Raw genomic sequence first — 19,255 nt, 5'->3', positions numbered from 1 at the left:
GGGCTTTCTGAAAAGGCCCTCTGGTCCTCTGCTCACAGCTTATAAACCAGCTCCATCTCACAGGTCACCAGCCACACTCCGGAGGACTCACCCAGGGCACAGGGTGGCAGGGCAGCCTCACCTTGACTTACCCAAGACCAAGGGGCCAGCAAGAGAAGCTCACATGTAGCTCTATTATTAAAAGGAGGGAGGTGGTGGAGAGAGACAACAGGTTGGAAGGGCATGAGACAGATGGAGGTGACGGACCTGAGAGACGGAAAGTGTCTAGTCCAGGACTCAGGACTGGTCAGGGCTCAGGAGTCCTTGAACTACCACAAAGCACTGGGCATCCCTTTGGATACAAGAGATCTGATCCCTCCCCAGGGGCTTCTGGGATTGGAATAAGCCCAGTAAAAATAAGTGTGGGCCCTAGGATGCATTTTAAGTTGTTACCTTTGAATAACTTCACCCTTGAGCTCAAGATCTGCTAGAATCAAAATCTACAGGGGAGAAAGCATTTCCGGGGTGCCCCTGTGCTCAGCACCAGCAGCACAAGTGTATGGGTTGGGTCTTCTCCCAGACGCAGGGTGCATCCAAGGTCAGAATGACTCAGGGCTTTGGTTGGGGGAAGAAATACGACCTTCGGTCACCCTTGGCTGTGGCTGGCAAAGCCTGCAAGTGACCAGGCAGGCCCCAGTCCTCCAAGTGGGGAAATCTGACCAGCGACAGAAACGAGAACCGTCCTCAACGAAACCACGGTAGGTGGATTCTGTGGAGGAAATGGTCCTCATGACAAGACTGCCCAGGGACGAGCTGGGAGACTTTCTACAAAAGTTCTTAGGTTCCACACATGGGTTAAATGGAAAGGCTGGTGGGGATGGGCGGGGCAGGAGCCACGTTCTACATGCACCTCAGCTGTGCCATGCCGGGAGGGAGAAGGTGGTCGGCTTCCAAGCTCACGCATTTCTCCTGTCGCCAGGAAGGGCTCTGTCAGCACAGACAAATCAAATTCCCTCCTGGGCGGCTGGAATCCCAGACTGGAGATTTCAGGGAGTGGGAAACGGATACGAATGGCAGCATCGAAACCTAAAAACGTATTTTATTTCGAAGTTGTGCTTTGGATTTTCCCCAATCCAACATCTGTTGAGTGACAGTCTTAGGTTCACACAAAGCATCTCCAAGCATACATACAATATTCCAGTTATCAACACTATTTTAAAGAATATACCGTTTTACACAAACGTGACATACAAGTCAGACGCCACAACATTGCAATTCCCTGGAAGACCCAAGCTTCCCTTCTGCACGTGAAGTACACCACCCCGGCCCTTCCAGTGGTCTGCTCATCCTGCTGCTGGCGTCATCTCTCCTCGTCTCCTTGGGGAGAAACCAGGGCGCCCTGAGGAGGTTGGCTGGGACCAGTGTTTCCAGTTTCCAGGCTGCTGGCTGCAAACTCCTCTCTTTTCCAAGTTGGGATGCTGGTGGCCCCACCCCACCTCTGTTCCCCAAAGACTGACCCATCAGAGTCCACACCAAGAGAAGGATGGATTCATGCCTCAAGGGGCAGAGCGGGGCTCTCTGAAGCATCATGCTGGTTGAGGCAAGCAGATCAGAGGAAGCCTGGGCTCCCTAGGCCCTGGGTGGCCAGCTCCTTCTGGCTTTTCGGTGTAAACATCACAGTGTACAACCTCAATTCCAGTTGATTGCAAGGAGCTCTGCCAAGAAGGACGCTCTTTCTGTGGGTTCCGAGTCCTCTCGACAGGTCCATGTCACAGGTCAGGAGCACCAGAGAGGGGAAGACAACTTGGCTCCCAGAGCTGGGGGTGGTAGGTGGCCACTCACACCCAGTCCAGTTCAAGACGCAGCCCAGCAGATGGACAGGGGGATGGTGGACACAAGTCATGTCCAAGGGCTGCAAGAGAAATCAGGCGGGAACGACAGAACAGGCCCAAAGCTTTGTCATTAAGAAAGCTTCACTCTTCCTTTCTCAGAGAGGAGTGGGCTGGAGGGAGGGGCGAAGGGCAGGTATGGGTACCGGTTCTGGTCAGTTGGATCAAAAAGGAATGTAAAGTGAAGGGTGGGGGTTCCATGTTCATCAAGGAAACAGATCCTTGGTTTTAATGAAAGCCCCTGTTGGCTTAAGACCTGTGTGAGTCCGGGTGATAGGCAGGGACAGGCCACGAAACCGAGCAACAAAACCCAAGAATGCGGAGGGCCGCAGGTTACCTCTCACAGGCTGACTCGCTTGACTCAAGGAGGTCTTCATTTCTCCTTTCTAGCTCCTGGGATAGTTTTCCTGGGATTGCGGGCTATCCTTCTAATAATTAGAGATTTTCCACAAAGCTTGCCTTCACACAGAATGAGGAAAATCCTACCGCTTTCCACAGCACCATCTGCCAACTTCAAAACGTTGGTCCAAAAAGGATCTTCTAGGCTAAACAAAAGGAAACTCAGATTTTCCTATCTGAATGGCAACCCACCACCTCTCCTGACCGATAGAAAATAAGGCTAAAGTGTAGCTTTAAAAGCAGAAAACAGAGAAGAGGAATGAGCATCAGCTTTAGCTCAAGTAGTTGTCTGAGACTCATGAACCCGGGTGTGACTGTCCCCACCCCTGCTACCGGGAGGAGAGCGTGAAGCAAGGGGGCCCCGAACCGGGGGCTCCAGGTTTGGAGACCAGATGAAAGTACGCAAGGACATCACTTCTGCTTTTTGGAGAAGAACCAGGAAAAAGGCCAAAGGAAGGCCAGCATATTCAGCATCTAATTCCCTATTTGTTAGATTCCAGCCTTGGGAAGACCTTAGAGCCCATGGGGCCAAAGCTCTCTTACTTGTCCTTATTGGGATAAAAGAAAACAGATTTTAAGGAGTAATATCTCTCTTTAATCTACCCAGGGCTCTCCAAGCCCTTGTTGGTCCCTGAAGAGAGATCGTGTAGAATAACCAAACTAGGTGGGGTGAACTTAGGATACATTTTCATTTGGGAACAATTTTGGGGTTAGCAAAGCTGATTTTAATTTTGGAATAGGATAATGAATTTTGTCTTAAGTTCCCTCAAAAAAGCATGAGGAAGAAGGGCCCATTTCTCACCTTTTTCCAAATCTGCCATAAACACAATAAACTCTCTTAAAAGACTCTTTACCCTAAAAGATATCAGCCACAAAACTGTCTTATACAGGAAAATGTCTTAAATGGAAAATGGTCCATCAGAGACAAAGACAGGAACTCGAGAAAGGTCTATACATTCAGAAAAACTTTAGAGGTTCTAGAAAAAGATTGGGCTATATTTCTAGAGGATGGAGGAGAGCAAAAGCAAACACCAATGACCAATTCACACCAATAGAGAGAAGACAGAAAGCCCCCAACTCCACACAGATTACAGGACTGAGTCTCATCCTGCTCGGTTTCTTAATGATGGAGAGATTTCAAAGGCTGGGTTCTCTGGCCCAGACAGAACGAGATTTGTAATGGAAACAGAGACCCCTCGTGGCTGTTGTGTGAATTGCCACAATAACTTACAAAGAGACTGGTCTAGACCAGGAGAGGCTACACATGCCAGAGACGAGAAAAACGTGTGTTTGTGTGTGTGTGTGTGTGTGTGTGTGTGTGTGTGTGTAAAATGAAGAATGGACTATATATGGTTCTCTATAATCAGTACCCAAAACAAGATGCCACTGAGGGCTGGCTGCCGGTAGCCAACCATCTGGCCAGGCACCCGTGTCTGAGGGGACAGAGACTTGAGCCCGTGTCCTCATGGCTCGCCTTGCCAGACTTCACAGTGACCTGATAATGGAAAACTCTACCTCTGGCTAACCTAAGAGCAGTAGGTACTGCAGCTGGCTGGATTACGAAGACTGGGGGAAGCAGAGGGGGGCGGGAAGGGCAGGGCAGGGTCGTAACAAGGGCTTCATTCTCAAGGTTCTGGGTGACGGGAAGGCTAATTCCTGCAAGAACAACTTAGAATCTAATTTTCAACTGAAGTCCCCAAGCTAGTTAAATAGGAAGATCTTTAATAACAGTCCCTCCAGTCCCCTTTTCTAGAACAATTAAATTACATCCCTCAGACAGTACAAGACTTGTCAGTGGACTGTGCAGAAGATGATGAGTTGACACCAGGGCTAGTGGCGTTTGTTTTGGGGAAGACAGTGGGCTTGGGTCGTGTGGCTGGCGGCTTGACTGGGGCGGCCATCTTGACAGACTTGACGGGCCGGAAGGCGCAGGCGATGTCCCCAGCAGTACTGGCACTGCGCTGGAAGGCGGGCTCGGGGTCCTTGAGGAGCTGGGTGTGCAGGGGGCTGGAGGGCTCCGATGTGGGGGCCACCACCGGGGAGGTTTTCAGGGGCTCCAAGGTGTCCAGAACCACGTCGGGGGTGTGCTTGACACTGCTCTGCCGCTCCAGCTCCCGCAGCTCGTTCAGGGCAGAGTTCATAGTTGCTTCAATGTCCTGCAAAATGGGAAAAAGGAGGAGGTGAGGCGAATGTCAGGAGAAGTCCCCGGGAATCCCATTTCAAGGGCACAGGCCAAATCACGAAGAGACCAACTGGAGGGAGATGTCCAGATTATTTTACTTGGCCAAAATCCTTGAACACACCAATGTTCAAAATGTGGGAACGGGAGAAAAAAGGGATTTTCGTTATCATGAGATTTTTTTTCCCTTTAGAAAAGAGTGGTTGAGATGTTATTTGAAATAGAGCCCTCAAGCTTTAGAGATAATGCACTGAAATCTTTCTGGGTGAGATGACAGGTGACCCAGTGGGAAGGGGAAAGGTAGATGAACCAAGCGTGGTCAGGAGTTCGGTCACGGGTACACGGGATTTACTACCCAAGTCTCTCTACCTTTGTATACGCTTGAAACTGTACGTAATAAATGATTGCTTTACACGTGGTAGGGACGATACACGGTCTTGTTTTCTTGGGCTTCAAAGCCAAAGGTTAAGAAGGGCCAGGGGCTGAAGAAAGGTTCCAGAATCCCGGCCTTGAAGATTCATCAGGACACCTCCCCGTGCCCTACCCCACCCCACCAGAGCGCCCAACTTGAGGAAGCCATTTCCTTCTACTCATCACCACGAGAGGGGACCAAAGAGTGGCCAGGAGGGGGAGCCAGAGCCCACACAGGTGAGTCACCTCCAGCAAGTCACAGAGGAGCACCCCAGATTTCAGGAAATAGCAGAACCAAAGGCCCTTTGTATGCAGCCAGCTGCCCCTGAGGGAGACCTCCCAGCTCCCTCCCCAGCCCAGCCTCTCCACACCCTGTGTCTGGCACTCCCAAAGCACCACAGGGTTTCTCCCTTGGCATCCGGCTCACACTGAAAGATTACATGTTCTAAGCAAAGGCCCTGGTGAAGGCTCCTCGGCCCTACAGGGTGATCTATGCTTTCTGTTGGCAGTAATTCAATTGCATTCATCCCTATGATGTTCTCAAACCTTAAAAATGCCCAGGAAGAATCCCACCTTCTCCCTCCCCGGTCCTGCTCTATAGCTAGAGTCTGTACCAGCTGTGCATCTAACACTCCTATTAACACGTGACTCAGAAGGGAGCTTGGAGGATTCCCGTGGTGCAAGGCAGATCGCAGCCAAGAGCTTAAGTAGAGGCGCAGAAATAGAGGGCTAGCAAAGCAAGACAACTCAGGCCTGTAGCCTAGTACGGTGCTTGCCAGGCACACCTTCCCTAAGCGAAGCATTCCAGGTCAGCCCAGAGAGACCATACACAGCATCTACGCCCCCTGGAAGACAGGGTGAGGAGAATCTCAACTCAGTTGAAACACAAAAGGGCAACAGGGAGCCCTCAGCTCCTACCTGGTCTAATGAAAATTATAGAGTTGGGAGAGGCGTCTGAGTGAATTGCTTGGAGTGGCCCCGGTAGTCAGATTTTTAGAGGTGGGGCTGGATCGCTAATATTTCACGGAAAACAGAGACTCGTCAGTGTGGCACACACGTGGAAGGAAGACCCCATTTACTACCAGGGGGCTCATCACTGCATCTGGAGACGTGGGCTGGGACCCTTCTGGTCCCGGAGCCCCCAGAGAGGAGTATTTTGGAGCCGTCAAGACCAGGAGCAGATTGTTGACTGATCAGCTACCTCCCAGTAACGACCAGAGATCAGCCTCAGGAAAGAGGAGATGGGGATGGGCAGGGTGATTAAAAAAAAAAAATGGCCAGAACCACATCTGAGCCTCAACACTTGGGCAGCTTCACTTGAGCCTACCAGGCTCTCAAGACCCGAAACTTGGGCAGAATGGACTCCATCAAAATTCTAATTATTTACTTTATAAAGTACAACCCTCCTGCATATAGCCTGTACATGAACAAGAAGTCTGAATTCTTTTATACTGTCGTGAAATCCTTCTTGGGGAGAGAGGGCCTGACAAACAGCTTGGAAAGCTGCCTTTTCGGGCCCAGAGGCCCAGCAGCCTCTGAACTCTGTGTGTGATGTATGAACTCTGCTGTCTCAAGGTCCATCGTAACTACTGTGGGCTCAGGAAGTGGTGGTGACAGGGGTGGACGTACTAGCAGTGTGTCTAGATGCCCCCAGTTACCTGTGCAATGACCTCAGGGTCCACAGGCCGATGGTTATTGAAGCTCTTTGACCTTCCCGCTGTCACCGTCTTCCGGATCTGTGGACTGTCCAGCCGATTCTTCAGGGACGAGTGGCGGCTGATGGAGTTAAGGCCCCCATGCCCACTGATGGAACACTTATCTGGCCCTTCCTTAGGGAGACTCTGGCTCATGATGGGCTGGGAAGATGGGCGGCAGCCAGCCCCTACCCCCGGGGCGGCAGAGTCAGTCAGGGAACTGCTCAGCCCATGGCTGTCGCTCCGAAAGGTTTTCCGGATGCTCCCAGATTCTGGCCGCTTCCTTTGCCTTCAATCACAAACAGAAAGGGCGGTGTGACCAGGGAGCCCTGGCCCTGAGAAAGCCGGGACGAGTGAGAGAGGGCAGAGGTTGGCCCCCGGGGACTTCTGGAAGGAGAGGGACACGGCACGTTCTCTCCTCGGCTTCACCTTCCCTTGCTTGCTCTGTGTCTCCGTTCCCCTGCCACCCCCAACCTGGACAAAGGAGAAACGGATACTTACTCGGCGGTCGTGGGCTTTGGGTTCTCGAGAGGTAAGGTGCTGCCAGGAAAAATGTCTGATTAAGTGAAAGTTTCTAATGGCAGACAGGCTCACAGAAGGGCCCCTCCATTACCTGCTTTGAACGGAAACCTAAGGCCCCAGGTAGGAGAGAGATTCTCGCCACCACCAAGAAGGCAAGAGGAGTGTTGATTTTTCCAAATTCTAGCAGGTTTCTTAGTCCAACCACAAGACTGTAATCATTCAGAGCTCTGGCGAGCGGTTGTCGTTGCTTCTGGGGCCGACAGGGCACTGAGTATGTTTTTTTTCAAGAGGCAGCAGTGCTGAGGAGTTAGGGCCAAGTTTGTGCATTTTCTGAGAGTGGGAATACATCTCCACGACCCTGAGTCACCCAGCGCTGGGCTGAACCCTGGCTCTGGGCCAATTTCCTTTAGACCACCGAGACTCTCAAAGAAGTCGGCTTGGCCAAGTCCTAAAAGCATGGGTGTTGCCCTACTGCTGAATTATTGCATTCATTCTTGGAATCAGATCCGTAAGGCCCTATCCTAAGAAGTGACACAATGTTGGGTTTGGGACGGCAGCTGGGCAACTCTGATCTCAAATCCACTACGGGCCTTGGGTAACGAGGCAGGAGAGGAGATGGAGGAAGGGGAGGGGTAGGTCCTGAGGCTAACGAGCTCGTCTGTGTGGCAGAGCCGGTATTCTAGGCCGGTCTTGCTCCTGTCCCCTGGTCAGGCCTTTTACAGTGGGGCTTGGTGTGGAGGCTGGCACAGCGGACCAGGCGCTGAGGCTGCCTGCTCCAGCAGTTTAACCTTGGAAGTCAGCCATTTTGGAGCAGCAAAAGGATGTTCTGAGTCTTCTAGGGCCCAGCTGAGGTGACTCTTCCTCTGCACAGCCTTCTCCTACCGCCCCAATCCCAACGGCAGAGCCAGAAGCAGACACTCCCTTTTTTTGTTCCCTCAGGGCTTTGATGGCACTGCGGTTTGAGCTGCCTGTCTGCCTGGTGCTTACCTGGCCAGCCTGAGTGCAGCGGCCAGGCACCGTCCTACTCATCTCTGAATAACAGTGCGGGGTGCTTGGTACAACAGCAGCCACTCACTAAATGTCTGAAATTAAACTGAATGCTGCACCCGAATAACTCTTTTGCTGATGTCTTTTTTCCACTGGAGGATGGCTGACTCACAAAGCTCAAACTGCTGAGGAGGCAGGTTGTGGACCGGCTGGTGCATGTCAGGTCCCTCACCAGGCCCCGGGGACGTGAGGAGAGGAAGGCAGATTTCCTGGTTTCGAGATGCTCGGGCTGGTGGGGGCATCGGAGTGCAGCTCGGGTCATGCAGGAGAGACACTTGGACTGCTGTGGGGACACAGACTAGGGGCGTCTGACTCAGCCCCGAGGACCTCTGGGTTGTCAGAAGGGCTTCCCCAAAGAAGTAAAATCTTTGGACTGTGTCTTGAAGTGAGAGGAGGAGCTGACCAGGGGAGGAGGCAGCAGATGTGAAGGTCCAGGGGTGCGAGAGAACTCGGGGGCATGTGGGGCAGGAAGTAAGGCTGTAAGGGCAGAGTCACTGCTAAGGGCAGGGCATGCCCGGGGGGCTGCCACTCAGCCTCCGACCAGTGGGCATCCCCTTCGACCATGTCCTCTGAGTGCCCTGTCCTGACTCCGCCTAGCAAGGGGTTCAAGGGAACCGCCTGCCTTTCCACCAAGTGTTCATCTTCTGACTATTTCGGCTCTTATCTTCTACAATTTATTTGTACAAATGGCATCAAATATGTGATGGCTTAGAAACATGTACCTAACTAATTATTTAACTCTCTCTCCACCAACCTGGCCTTGATTTCTGGGATAATTACAGGCTACGACCGTTTGATTATAGGCTTATAATTAACATAGACTTGTAAATAAAGGAAAAAAAATATGATGAGCCCACAGTTACTTTTTACGAGCTTTGCCCTCCCAGCAGGGCACGACTTGCTGGAGGGAAATAGATAAAATCCTCAATCCTTTTTACTGGTCTGACTTAAGTTACACCTACTCTCAGTGAGCTGAATCAGCAACTTCACTAACTGGAGGGCGAAAGAACTGGAAAAGAGCCACGTGCCCCAACCACGCCCCCTGCTACCGTCTGGTTGGAAAAAAGCCAAGAGATCGGGGCGACCTGGTGCGGTTTAAAAACAACAAGCATCTTTTATTCTCCTTCCAGTTTCAGTGTCCAGAGGCTACGGTGAACAGGCTTTCAATGTGCAGATCATTTCATTCCTCCAGAGCCAGAGGGGAATAAAAACTGTACATCATCTGCAATCCACATTCATCAGGAACGCCCTGGGGTGCGTCATCCCGCTGGCACTGGGCCAAGTTTCAGGGTCTGGCGGAAAGAGGTCTGTAGGCTTTGGGACTTGGTGTCTGGCCCCTTGAGATGAGATTAGTTCTCCAATAACCTGAATGTCTCTAGGGGAGGCGGCAGCACACAGGCGTGGAATCCCTCCAGCCGGCCAGATCGGGTGTGGGCGGAGTGAAAACCCTGGGATGCTGCTCACAGCCACAGTGAAAGCTGGGGGGCAGGGTTAGGAGCCTGCCGGACAGGAATGGGAATCTGCAAAGGGACTGACAGAGGAGGATGACACAGGGCTAAAGCAATAGGGAAAACACGGACAATTACGTCTATGGTATGAAAGGGCAGCGGGGAGCTGGGGGGTTAGGCGATGAATCAAGAGCTCACGACAAAGCTTTCCTTGGGGGGCAGAGTGGTGTCCTTTCCTCCACAGAGTGAATGCAGGAGAGAGTGAGAGAGAGAGAGACCCATGGTATCGAAAGAAACCCATCTGGGGTCACGTGAGCCTAGCGGAAGACACACAGGATGTTGGCTCTTTGGACAGACAAGGGCCAGGAAGACATCAAAGACTATTATTTGAGTAAGAATCCGAAAAGAGAAGGCACCTTCGAGAAATAGTCCAAAACCAAGTTGCAGAGAGTGACCAAAGCTTTGGCCAAGTTTTAGTAGTCAGATGGCCCGGAGGTCCGACCCCGACAGGTGCTGCAGAAACCCAGAGCGGTGGGGGCCCTTCCAGAGCCCGAGGGCAGCCTGTTGTTGCCAGGACCTGCCTGCGAGGCCCTGGAAAGTTCCTCGGTCCTGTCCGCCTTGCAGCAGCAGCGAGCGCATGCAGAGTGTTAGGCCCAGGGGCTGGGGGCCCTATGCGCAGCACAGGAATGGAGAGGAGGTGAGGCAGGAGGGGAGGCCGGGGGGGTTGCAGGGCATTAGGGGAGCAGAAAATGAAAAGCAGAGCTTACTTGTTGATGTTTGCAAGATAAATATCGGCTACATGACCCCCACTGGGACAGCTGGCCCCCGCTCTGGCTGTCACCTTTTCTTCAGGTGGCTCAGAAATGACCTCAATCTCAGACTTGGGGCTGGACCTCTCCACGACACCGTCTTCACTGGGGGCGGGGCAGGCAGGCAGGGAGGAGGGGAAAACAACAACAACACAAAAAGCAGTGTTAAATCGGCAAGATGGCCCCCCGGACACACACGCGACCCCACCACAGCTCTGAGGCAGCAGTGACACTGGGCCGGGCCAGCCCTGTGAGCAGAGGCAAGGAAACCTAAGGGCCTTAGGAGGGCTGTTTAAATAAAAATAAATAATCCTGCCGCGTTCTGCGGGATCCTCAGCTCCGCCAGAAAGCCGGGCCAGGGGACCCCTGGATTCCAGGCATCTGCCTTCTACCCCGCTGCTCTCCCAGGGCAGCTGTGCCGGGGCCGCCTCCCGGGAAAGGAGGCAGCCGGTCCAGGTTGTGGTTTATCTGCTGAGGTCCTGGGCACTGCCCAGCAAGGACAGGCAGGTCTGCGGTGGCTCTGGAGATGCCGGCGTTGAGGCAGGACACCGCCATACTCTGTCGTAGTGCATCTAGCCCCGCTTAGAGGTCCAAGCCGGTCCCAGGTCACTCCACCGCTCTCCCGGCCCCTCTGGCTACTGGTGACAAAGGAAGCCCCTTCTCCCCCACAATTCATCTTCTCTCGGTCCTGTAGTGAAGTCATAATGCTAAATTTGGGAGGGTCCTGTCCATGTACAGATGGCCACCGGGTTTGCGATGTTATCAACAGAGGGAGGATCTCCCTGCAGAACGAGCCGGGGAGAGGCTGGGAGGGTGCAGACTCATTCAGGATATCAACCTTTAAAAAATAATATGAAGGGAAGGACTAAAAACACTGACAGTATCGTATCCAAGGGCAGAGAGTCAGGGGCAGAGGCAGGGCAAAGGGGCAGGGAGGCAGGCTTGGGAGAGCCACGGGGGCAAAAGCCCTCCTGCCCTGGGCCACACGGCCTCCAAGAGTGGCAGCCAACCAGCAGCCCATCTGATGCAGTCTCCCTGGGGCTGGTTCACGCTCCCTTCGCTCCCCAACATCCTCTCCCCTCCTCTCCCTGTCTGTCCCCAAGTCGACCTCATCTGGGTTAAATGAATGGGCTCCTCTCCACAAGGCTGCTTAAGCTAGAGTCCTCCTAGAAAAGGAAAGCATCACTTTCACTTAGTAGAAAAGTGCCATTGGTGGCCCAACTGGTTGGGATGAGGAGGGTTGTTTAAAAAAAAAAAAAAGTAAAAATGTTTTCCCACCCAGAACGGAACTGTAAGTGGTCAAACAATCACCCCTCATTATCACTCATCAGGTTTAAGTGGGGGTGAGCCTGCACCTGGCAGGTTTCCACAGTGACTGCGGGTGGGCGAGGGAGTGATCTGCAAGGGGAAGAGATGGAAAAACAATCCTCCACGGAGTCTTGGGGGGGAAGGGAGGTGTGTTTCAAGGCTGGTACTGGTGGCCCCTCGGGGTTGGTCCCCGCACCCTCCTATGGAGCCAGAAATAAAGCCTCCCCCAGAGCAGCCAGGACGCCTGAAGGTGCAGGGGGTCCAACGTACGTGTCTTGGACCACGATGTACTGATGGGGGATGAGTCCGTCGATGCCATTGTGCCGGCCTTCCCACCAGTCATCAGAGGCCCGCTGGTAAAGCAGCAGGGACGCCCCCTTCTTGAAGGACAGCTCTCGGGCTGTCCGGCCCACGTAGTCAAACTTGGCAATGGCCTCGATGGGCTCACACTCTGAGAGGGGCAGAAAAGAAGGAAACACATGTTGTTGGGACCCACGGATGCAGGAAATGGGGCGAAAAGGCCCAATTAGCTAAACTCACGCCAGTGGGAAGATAACCCAGCGCGACAGATAAGCCGAGGACAATCCACAAGTGAGGCAGGGGACTCCCCGCGTGGACGGTGCCAGCAGCCTGAACGCACGTGTGCAGGCTTTCCTGCTGTCCCCCCACCTGGAGTCCCTTTCTCTCTCACCTTCCTGATGAAACACACTGAGTCGCAATTTAGATGTCATCGTGAACAAGCAAAACAAAACGAAGAATGCTTTATTCTCGCAGCAGTTTCTGTGCATCAACGAACCGCATGTACAGGGTGGGAATTTTGTCTTCCTGGCGCACAATCTGCCTCCTAGAAGCTCCCGTCACACTGCCCATGAGGCTCAGCCCCACTCAGGGCACAGGAGGCCTAGAGTTAACTTCTTGGGTGACTTTCCCGCTCTTTATGCCACGCCCACCACTGAACTTGCCATCCTGAGGTTGTAAGTTTCATTTCTTTTCTGATCCTCAAATAACTCCACTAACTGTGGAGAACATTTATCATCTTGCACTTTAAATACAACAAACTTTATTGAGGTGGTCCGTTTCCCCTAGCAGAACACAGAGCTTTTCGTCTCCATAAGGAGAGAATAATTTCCCCAATCAACTTTCCAAGGAGCTAAAAATATGAAAATATATGTTGTGGGTAATACAGGGAAAACTTTACTATATAACGTTAACTTGAAAATTAAAAGGGGTTTATAGATGCGATATTTAGTTTTATTCTATGCAAGCTTCCGGTCTCCTTGACTGTTAGAAAGGGATAATAATAGTGCCCTTCTCATGAAGTTGTTAGGAAGAGTAGATATATAACAATTTGTAAAAGTGCTTAGAGCAGCGTCTGGCCTATAGGAAGGAAGCTCTACGTCCACATGGGCTGTTGTGATTGTTGTCATCATCACCTTTATCTGGGCTGAAATGCAGGGAGAGGTCAGAGAGCAACGAAGGAACCTCCCCGAGGACAAAGTCGGGTATTCTGAGTAGGGGACAGAAAGGCTGCTTACAGACAAAACCGTGTGGAGGCAGCCTGACCGCCGGGCCTGCTCCTGGACGGGCTGGGCTGGGATTGACCAGAGGAATCCTGTCCAATATCCCAAGTTTCAGTTCTGTATGGCCATGGGCATATCACTTGACCTCTCTGGCCTTTGCTTTCCCAACTAGAAAACAGCAGCTCTATTTCACTAGGATTAAGAGGTAAGACACACAGAGCATCCAGCGGGAACAACTTCCCTAGCTCACCTATTCTCCTCCTGTAAGGGGGCAGATTATCATATCGATCCATCTGACTTCAGCATCTAAATAAGCAGCCCTCATTTTTTTTCTCCTTTAAAAAACTCTTCAGGCTGTGCCATTTCATTCTCCTGCCCAGAAAACTCTGAGGCCCCTGTCAGCTGCTGAGACTTCCAAGAGCCCAAGTGGTCCAGAAATGGAGGTGCGGAACTGTTGGAAGGAGGGGAGGCGTGCTGGCCGGACAGACCCTAATCAATCATGGGCGCTGCCGCGGGCCCGCGGTGACAGCTGTGCATGCCACCTCTCGACGCCCGCCCGCCAGGCTGCACAGCGCTCGCACGTCTGTACTTTGGAAAGGGTCAATTTTTCCAGTCGGCAGGCGTGAAAGCGTGTGGTTTCTGCATCCTGCTTCCCTCTCCCCCTTGGCTTACTTCTGTTGGGCCCTTGGCACCCAGTTTCTCTCCTCTCCAGGCTCACTGTTTTTTCAAATGAGCTCTCCTTGACGTTCGTCTCCAGCTACCTGGCAGGAGTCTGGGCTGTGACAGGGGCCCAACGTCGGGCAGGCGAGACGGATGGCGAGACGAAGAGCTAGAAGGCGCGTGAGGGGCAGGGACCCGGGGCGAGGAGCTTGAAAGGCTCTGAAAGGTTTCGCCTCTGGTTTAACACAGAGACCATTCTATTTGAGAAGGTGGGCTGTGTCTCCACGAAAGGGAAGGAAGGAAAAGGACAGACAGGGGAGCTTCCCGCTTGTCTTTGGGGGAGACTGCTGGGCAGGAAGGTGCGTCAGGAGCACAGGCTACGTAATCCGTTCCTTCTGCTTCCCGCCCGGTGTCCCCACTGCCCAGGCCGCGGGGCCTCGTACCGTCATCGCTCGTGTGGTGCTCTGTGGTCACGTCCTGGGTCGAGTCCTCAGCCGAGGTAGTCTCTCCGTGAGGGCTGTCACTGCAAGAGAAGCAAGAGTAACGGGGACCTCAGCCCTGGCTGCCCAAGTTGTCTTCTCCTTCCCCAGCTCCCTTGCAGCAAGGGCGCAGAGGCTAATTCACGCTCTCCACAGCCTGACTGGACACCACAGAGACGTGCTGATAACGAAATACAAGACTCCTGAGTGAGGTTCTCTAGCCCCGTCCCTGCTGCAAAAACTACTCGAGTCTGCCAGGGACTTACAATGTCCTGAGACAGAGGGAGCCCCTTTTGAAGTCATAAAATAAGTCATTTTGAAAATACAAAACAACTCAACTCCTCAAGGAACATTTCACCAGGTGAACTAGTGCCTGGAGGGAGCACGTGGAAGAAAACACTAGGTTTTTGCGTGGACACCACAGGAGCTGAAATCCAGCCCTAGCACTTGGTAGCTGTGTGATGTGTGACCCCGGGCTAGGGAATGAATCTTTTTAAGCCTCAACTGCCTAATCAAAAAGCTGAGGATAGTGGTCTGTATGCCTCCCAGAGTCCTTTCCTTCTCTCTCATTTTGTCATGTCTCTGGGCTTTGTGGTTTGGTCTGTGTACTGGTGAGAGAGCGGGAGGTGAGTGGCAGTGACAGGGCATGGAAGTCGGTCAAGTTGCTAAACAGTTCAGCGAGTCTAACATCATACAGGGTTGAGAATCAAGGATGGCCAGGGTAGTTACTAGGAACGTCGTTTCTTCTCCTGGTCTTCTGGCTCCTGGACATCAGAGTGGATGGGGACGGGCACCAGGAAGTTCTAACTTCCTGAGAAATAGACAAAATCCCTGTTCATTTCTGAAGTTTCTTCCTCTGGCGGTTGGCAGTAACAAGGGGGGCTTCTGGGCAGTTCTGTGGAGGCATCACCGCCTCCTCAACCCCACCACCTGGCCTCACCATTCCTACCTTTGAACCTCTAGCTTCTCCCTCCACTGGAGATGGGTCTTTCACTCCAGAAATTCCCTCAAAGCCCAGGGAACCGGTTCAGAACTCACCTCACGTGAAGCAAGTCAGTTCCAAGGAGGCTCTCCAGACTCTAGAGAACATTCTGGGAGAACATCAACAGGGACTCCCCTTCTCAAAAAATGTGGCTGGGGCACTGTTTACTGGGTCTACACACTGTGGGCACTGTTTACGGCACTTAAAAGCCCTCTGATGAGTTTCACGACATTCTAGAAGCTCTCAGGCACCAGGGGTGCACTGGGCAAAGGCTCCATTTCCTCCAGAGTTCCAACTTCATTGATGTGGCCATCCACTAAGGCAGGGAGTCCTGGATGGTTTGTTAAAAGCAGACTGCCTCACCCCTAGAGTTTCTAATTCTTGAGGGCCGGGCGGAGCAGAGCGGTCTGTATTTCTAACCAGTCCTATGTGATGTAGGTGCTGTTGGTCCAGGGACTCCACCCAGAGAACCACTGCTCTAATGTAAAAGCAACATGATGCTTTTTAAGGTCCCTCCTAGTTCTAAAATCCTACTTGTGGTTCCACACCTACACCTGCAGTCTGAGGAATCCCAGCGGCCAAACAGCAGGCGGGCCTAGGAAACTGGGTTCTGGTGTTATGACTGGTGAGCTTGGTGAAGGGGACTAGCCTCTCTGTTTCACAGGGAGGCCAAGCAGCCCGGGGCCCCCTCTTCCTGGCTCTTCTGGCCTCCTGGCCATTCTCCTGGGTTCTTGGGCTCTAGCTCTCCCTTCTGCCACCCCTCCCTCACCTCCTTCCTCCATCTGAGCTCACTTCACTGGCACTTCTTCCTGTTCCCAAAGAAGAGGAGAGGCTGGGAGCCTTCTGAGGGGGTGAGTCCAGTCGTCAGATGGTCCTTCTTACCCACAGTCGCCTACTCTTGATCTTGCATGCTTCTGGCCCCCCACCCAGTCTGTGGTAGTAACATACCCTCACTAATCTGGTGGTTTTTCCAGAGTCTGCTAATAAATGTCAGATGTACAACCAACAGCGGTGGGCCAGGAAGAAAGCTTCGGAGAGAACTGGCGGAAGGTGCCCTCCCTCCCATGTCCCTGTGAGCCACCCCTGCCATGACTCTGTCTGCTCCACTGGGCTGGGAATGGGGAACAGGGCTGTGGGGGGCTCTGTGTCCTGGGATCGAGCCAGAGATAGTTGAGAAGTGAGGGTACACTTTGGAAGGAAGATAAAGCAGGCCCTGGGAACACTATTCCACAGTTTTTCACCCTCATGCAAGAGAGAAACCAACTCTCCAAGTCACATGCACAAAGACAGCTCCCTGGAGCACATCAGCTTGGAGACTGAGACCTGAGCAGCCTCCCCCGTCCTCACCCACCATCTGTCAGTGACAAAAAGCGTTCTCTCCAAGCTGGGCAGTATAGGTTTCTCCAGCTCGGACCCAGATGCTGGGATCCGCGGGATAGCGGACAAGATTGAACCCAGGGGTGTCAGTAGTATTGCGGTATTCACAGACATGTGAATGCCACTTTCTTCAATGTTTCAGGCAGAAGGCTCCTTCTGTAGGGATCAGGGAGAAGCATGGACCCACTGGCCTCTGATTAAGTAAACAACCTCCTCTGTCCTCCCCTACCTCAGTGGATAGCAATGGGGCTGCTGAATTGGTTCCAGATGTTGCATTCGGATGGAATCCGATTTGGGCTGGCTCAGGCTTTCAGCCCAGGCTGAAGCATGATTCGGGGGAAGAAGGGAGGGGATGCAGGAGGTAAGGGGTGTTAGGGAGTAAAAGAGAGAGGCGGTTGCCTTTGTGTTTGGTTGGGAAAAAGATACTGTAAGTGGTACCCTGGGGTGCAGTGTGGGGTCCTGGATGGAGCCCTGTAAGAAGACACAAGACACCATGGTTGGAATTCCCATCACTATGGTGGTCTGAAAGATTGTCACTGGCTTCTCTAGGTTACTCTGTAATATGGAAATAGTGATTTGTCGATTGTGTAACACAAGGGTCTAGTAAAGACGTGCCCTACGGATCCCTTTGATATCTCTGTTCCCAGGCTGGGTCACGAAAAGCCTCGCCTCACAGGATTTAATCCTGCTTTAGGATGGAGATATGTCTGACCTGTGGAAAATGAAGCTTACCCGTTCTCTCTTCACAGATTTCTGTAATCATTCTAAATTATCATTGTACAAACTCACAGTGAGGAAATTATGCCTCCTGTCTAAGCTCTTTACAATAAGGAAGAAAATCTTATATCTGGAGACCTGGACCCAGGACTGCGTCTCTCACCACACACAGCACAGACATGAAGCCCGAGAGGCACCGCTGACTGATAAGCAGCTGTTCTAAACACAACTTTACAAACTTTTGTCCCCTGGAGATTATTCATATTCCTATTATTGTTGCCATTATTTCCCAGAATGGTTCCTTGGCACTCAGAACTCATAAAACACGGGGATATGGCACAAAGTGGCACTTACTCCATAGGTTGGGTCGAGGTGGGGCACTGCCTACACCATGCCCAGATCCCGGCAGCTTGGATTGCCTGGGAGCATGAGGTTGGGAGGGTCTGGGTGCTCCCCCTGGGTCTTGCTTGGCCATCTGGCTCCCATGCCCGTGTGCACAGGGGACCCCCTACTCCCACCTCCGGCCCAGGGGCCTCCTTACCAGTAGTCCTCCGTGCTTCCTCCTCTGCTGTAGACAGGGCCCTCCAGCTCCCTGGGGGTTGGGAAGATGTTCTCATGCTGGATGATGGTGGTTTTGATCAGCTCATTCACGTGGGCTTGGCAGGACACCTGGTCGTGGCCCTCAGGCACTGACATCAGTGAGGGCCCGAAGCAGATGGCGAGGTTGTAGGGGTCCATCATGTTCTCTTCACTGAACTGTGATAAACTGGAGGAGAAGGGAAGGGGGCAGGCTGGAAAGCTCTCGCATGAATGCCCAGAAAACACTATCGTGGGAGGCACTGCCAAGAGCAAGAGCAGAAGTTCCACAAATTGCCACCTGCTTTTCTGGGCATCAGAGCCCTTCTAGAAAGTCTTGGAGGGAGAAGAGGATGACCACCAGGACAGTCATTCGGGAGCTGCCTCCTTGCAGGCCTCACCCCTCCTCTCTCTCCAGCTCCCCCTTCAAAGCCTACTTGTCACCCCATCACGGGCCCCATTCCATATCTCACCACCGAACCTAGCCCACCTCGAGAATACACCTCTCGGCATGACCGGGTGGCTCCCCGACGCCAGCCCCGGAAGCTGCCAGCGCAGATGGAGACCCTCAGGCTGCCCTCCTAATGATACGGTCAGAAGGCAAAGGCACCGCGTGGTGTGTGCCGCCTCATACAGCAAAACAATCAAATTACCAGGGATGTTCCATTCCAAGCTCTAGACGTACTTAAAAAAATTGCTAGCCAATTAGCTTTTGTATTCCGTCAAGCAAGTGAATTTCTTTCTGGAACAGCTAATGCAATTGTTTCTCATTTTCATAATATCCTCTATTATTACGATCAAGATTTATTCAGGAAAAGGTCAGCGTCGCTGCTCAGTTTACGCTCAGGCTTTCTCTGGGTGCAGTCTGACTTCGTTATTGGGTATTTATTTTGGGAAATCTTCCTTTCAGCCAGCAGCTGCTCCAGCCACACCTCCAACCTTGGCCAAGGCCCCAAGCCCTTCAGTGAGCCTCTGAGCCTCACTGGCCCTCACTGGTCTCCATTTGTCCAGGCTGATGGCTTGGCCAGCTCTGGGTCTGTACCCCTCCCCCCTACCCCCAGCTCTAGGGTGCGGAGCCGTGAGTTCTGCTAAGGAGTCCTGCCTCCTTGATGGGCACCAGCAGGAGGGCCCCAGCACCTGGTTCTGACACCTCTGAGGAGAAACCAAAGGTCTCTGATGCCGAACCAGAGGCCTGAGACACAGCTGTCTTCATCTGAGTAGGTATTCTTCAGAACCAGACAGAGTTCATTTCTACTGTA

The 19,255-nt window shown here is 52.6% G+C and overlaps 1 protein-coding gene across 9 annotated transcripts in view; it reads right to left on the bottom strand.

Annotated features, from left to right (window-relative positions):
* Positions 1 to 1,058: 1,058 nt before the first annotated feature.
* The window catches only part of SRGAP2 (SLIT-ROBO Rho GTPase activating protein 2), a 227,132-nt gene continuing 208,935 nt past the window's right edge, over positions 1,059 to 19,255 (bottom strand). For 4 of the 9 annotated variants that reach the window (XM_029935602.1, XM_029935600.1, XM_029935603.1 and 1 more), the window contains exons 18-24: positions 17,962 to 18,186; positions 14,309 to 14,388; positions 11,956 to 12,136; positions 10,336 to 10,482; positions 7,053 to 7,091; positions 6,516 to 6,840; positions 1,059 to 4,423 (exon numbers count right to left, since the gene is read on the bottom strand). In XM_029935602.1, coding sequence (XP_029791462.1) covers positions 4,040 to 4,423; positions 6,516 to 6,840; positions 7,053 to 7,091; positions 10,336 to 10,482; positions 11,956 to 12,136; positions 14,309 to 14,388; positions 17,962 to 18,186 — 1,381 coding nt within the window. In that variant the 3' untranslated portion in view covers positions 1,059 to 4,039. Of the gene's footprint in view, positions 4,424 to 6,515; positions 6,841 to 7,052; positions 7,092 to 9,209; positions 10,238 to 10,335; positions 10,483 to 10,745; positions 11,216 to 11,955; positions 12,137 to 14,308; positions 14,389 to 17,961; positions 18,187 to 19,255 lie in introns of those variants that run through there. The other 5 variants (XM_029935605.1, XM_029935606.1, XM_029935608.1 and 2 more) reach the window with 4 other exon arrangements.

The sequence above is a fragment of the Suricata suricatta genome, chromosome 3, assembly GCF_006229205.1.
Source record: "Suricata suricatta isolate VVHF042 chromosome 3, meerkat_22Aug2017_6uvM2_HiC, whole genome shotgun sequence".
NCBI classification, from domain to species: Eukaryota; Metazoa; Chordata; class Mammalia; order Carnivora; family Herpestidae; genus Suricata; species Suricata suricatta.
Note: the sequence above shows the minus strand (reverse complement) of the source record. Positions and strands in the feature narration are given on the sequence as shown.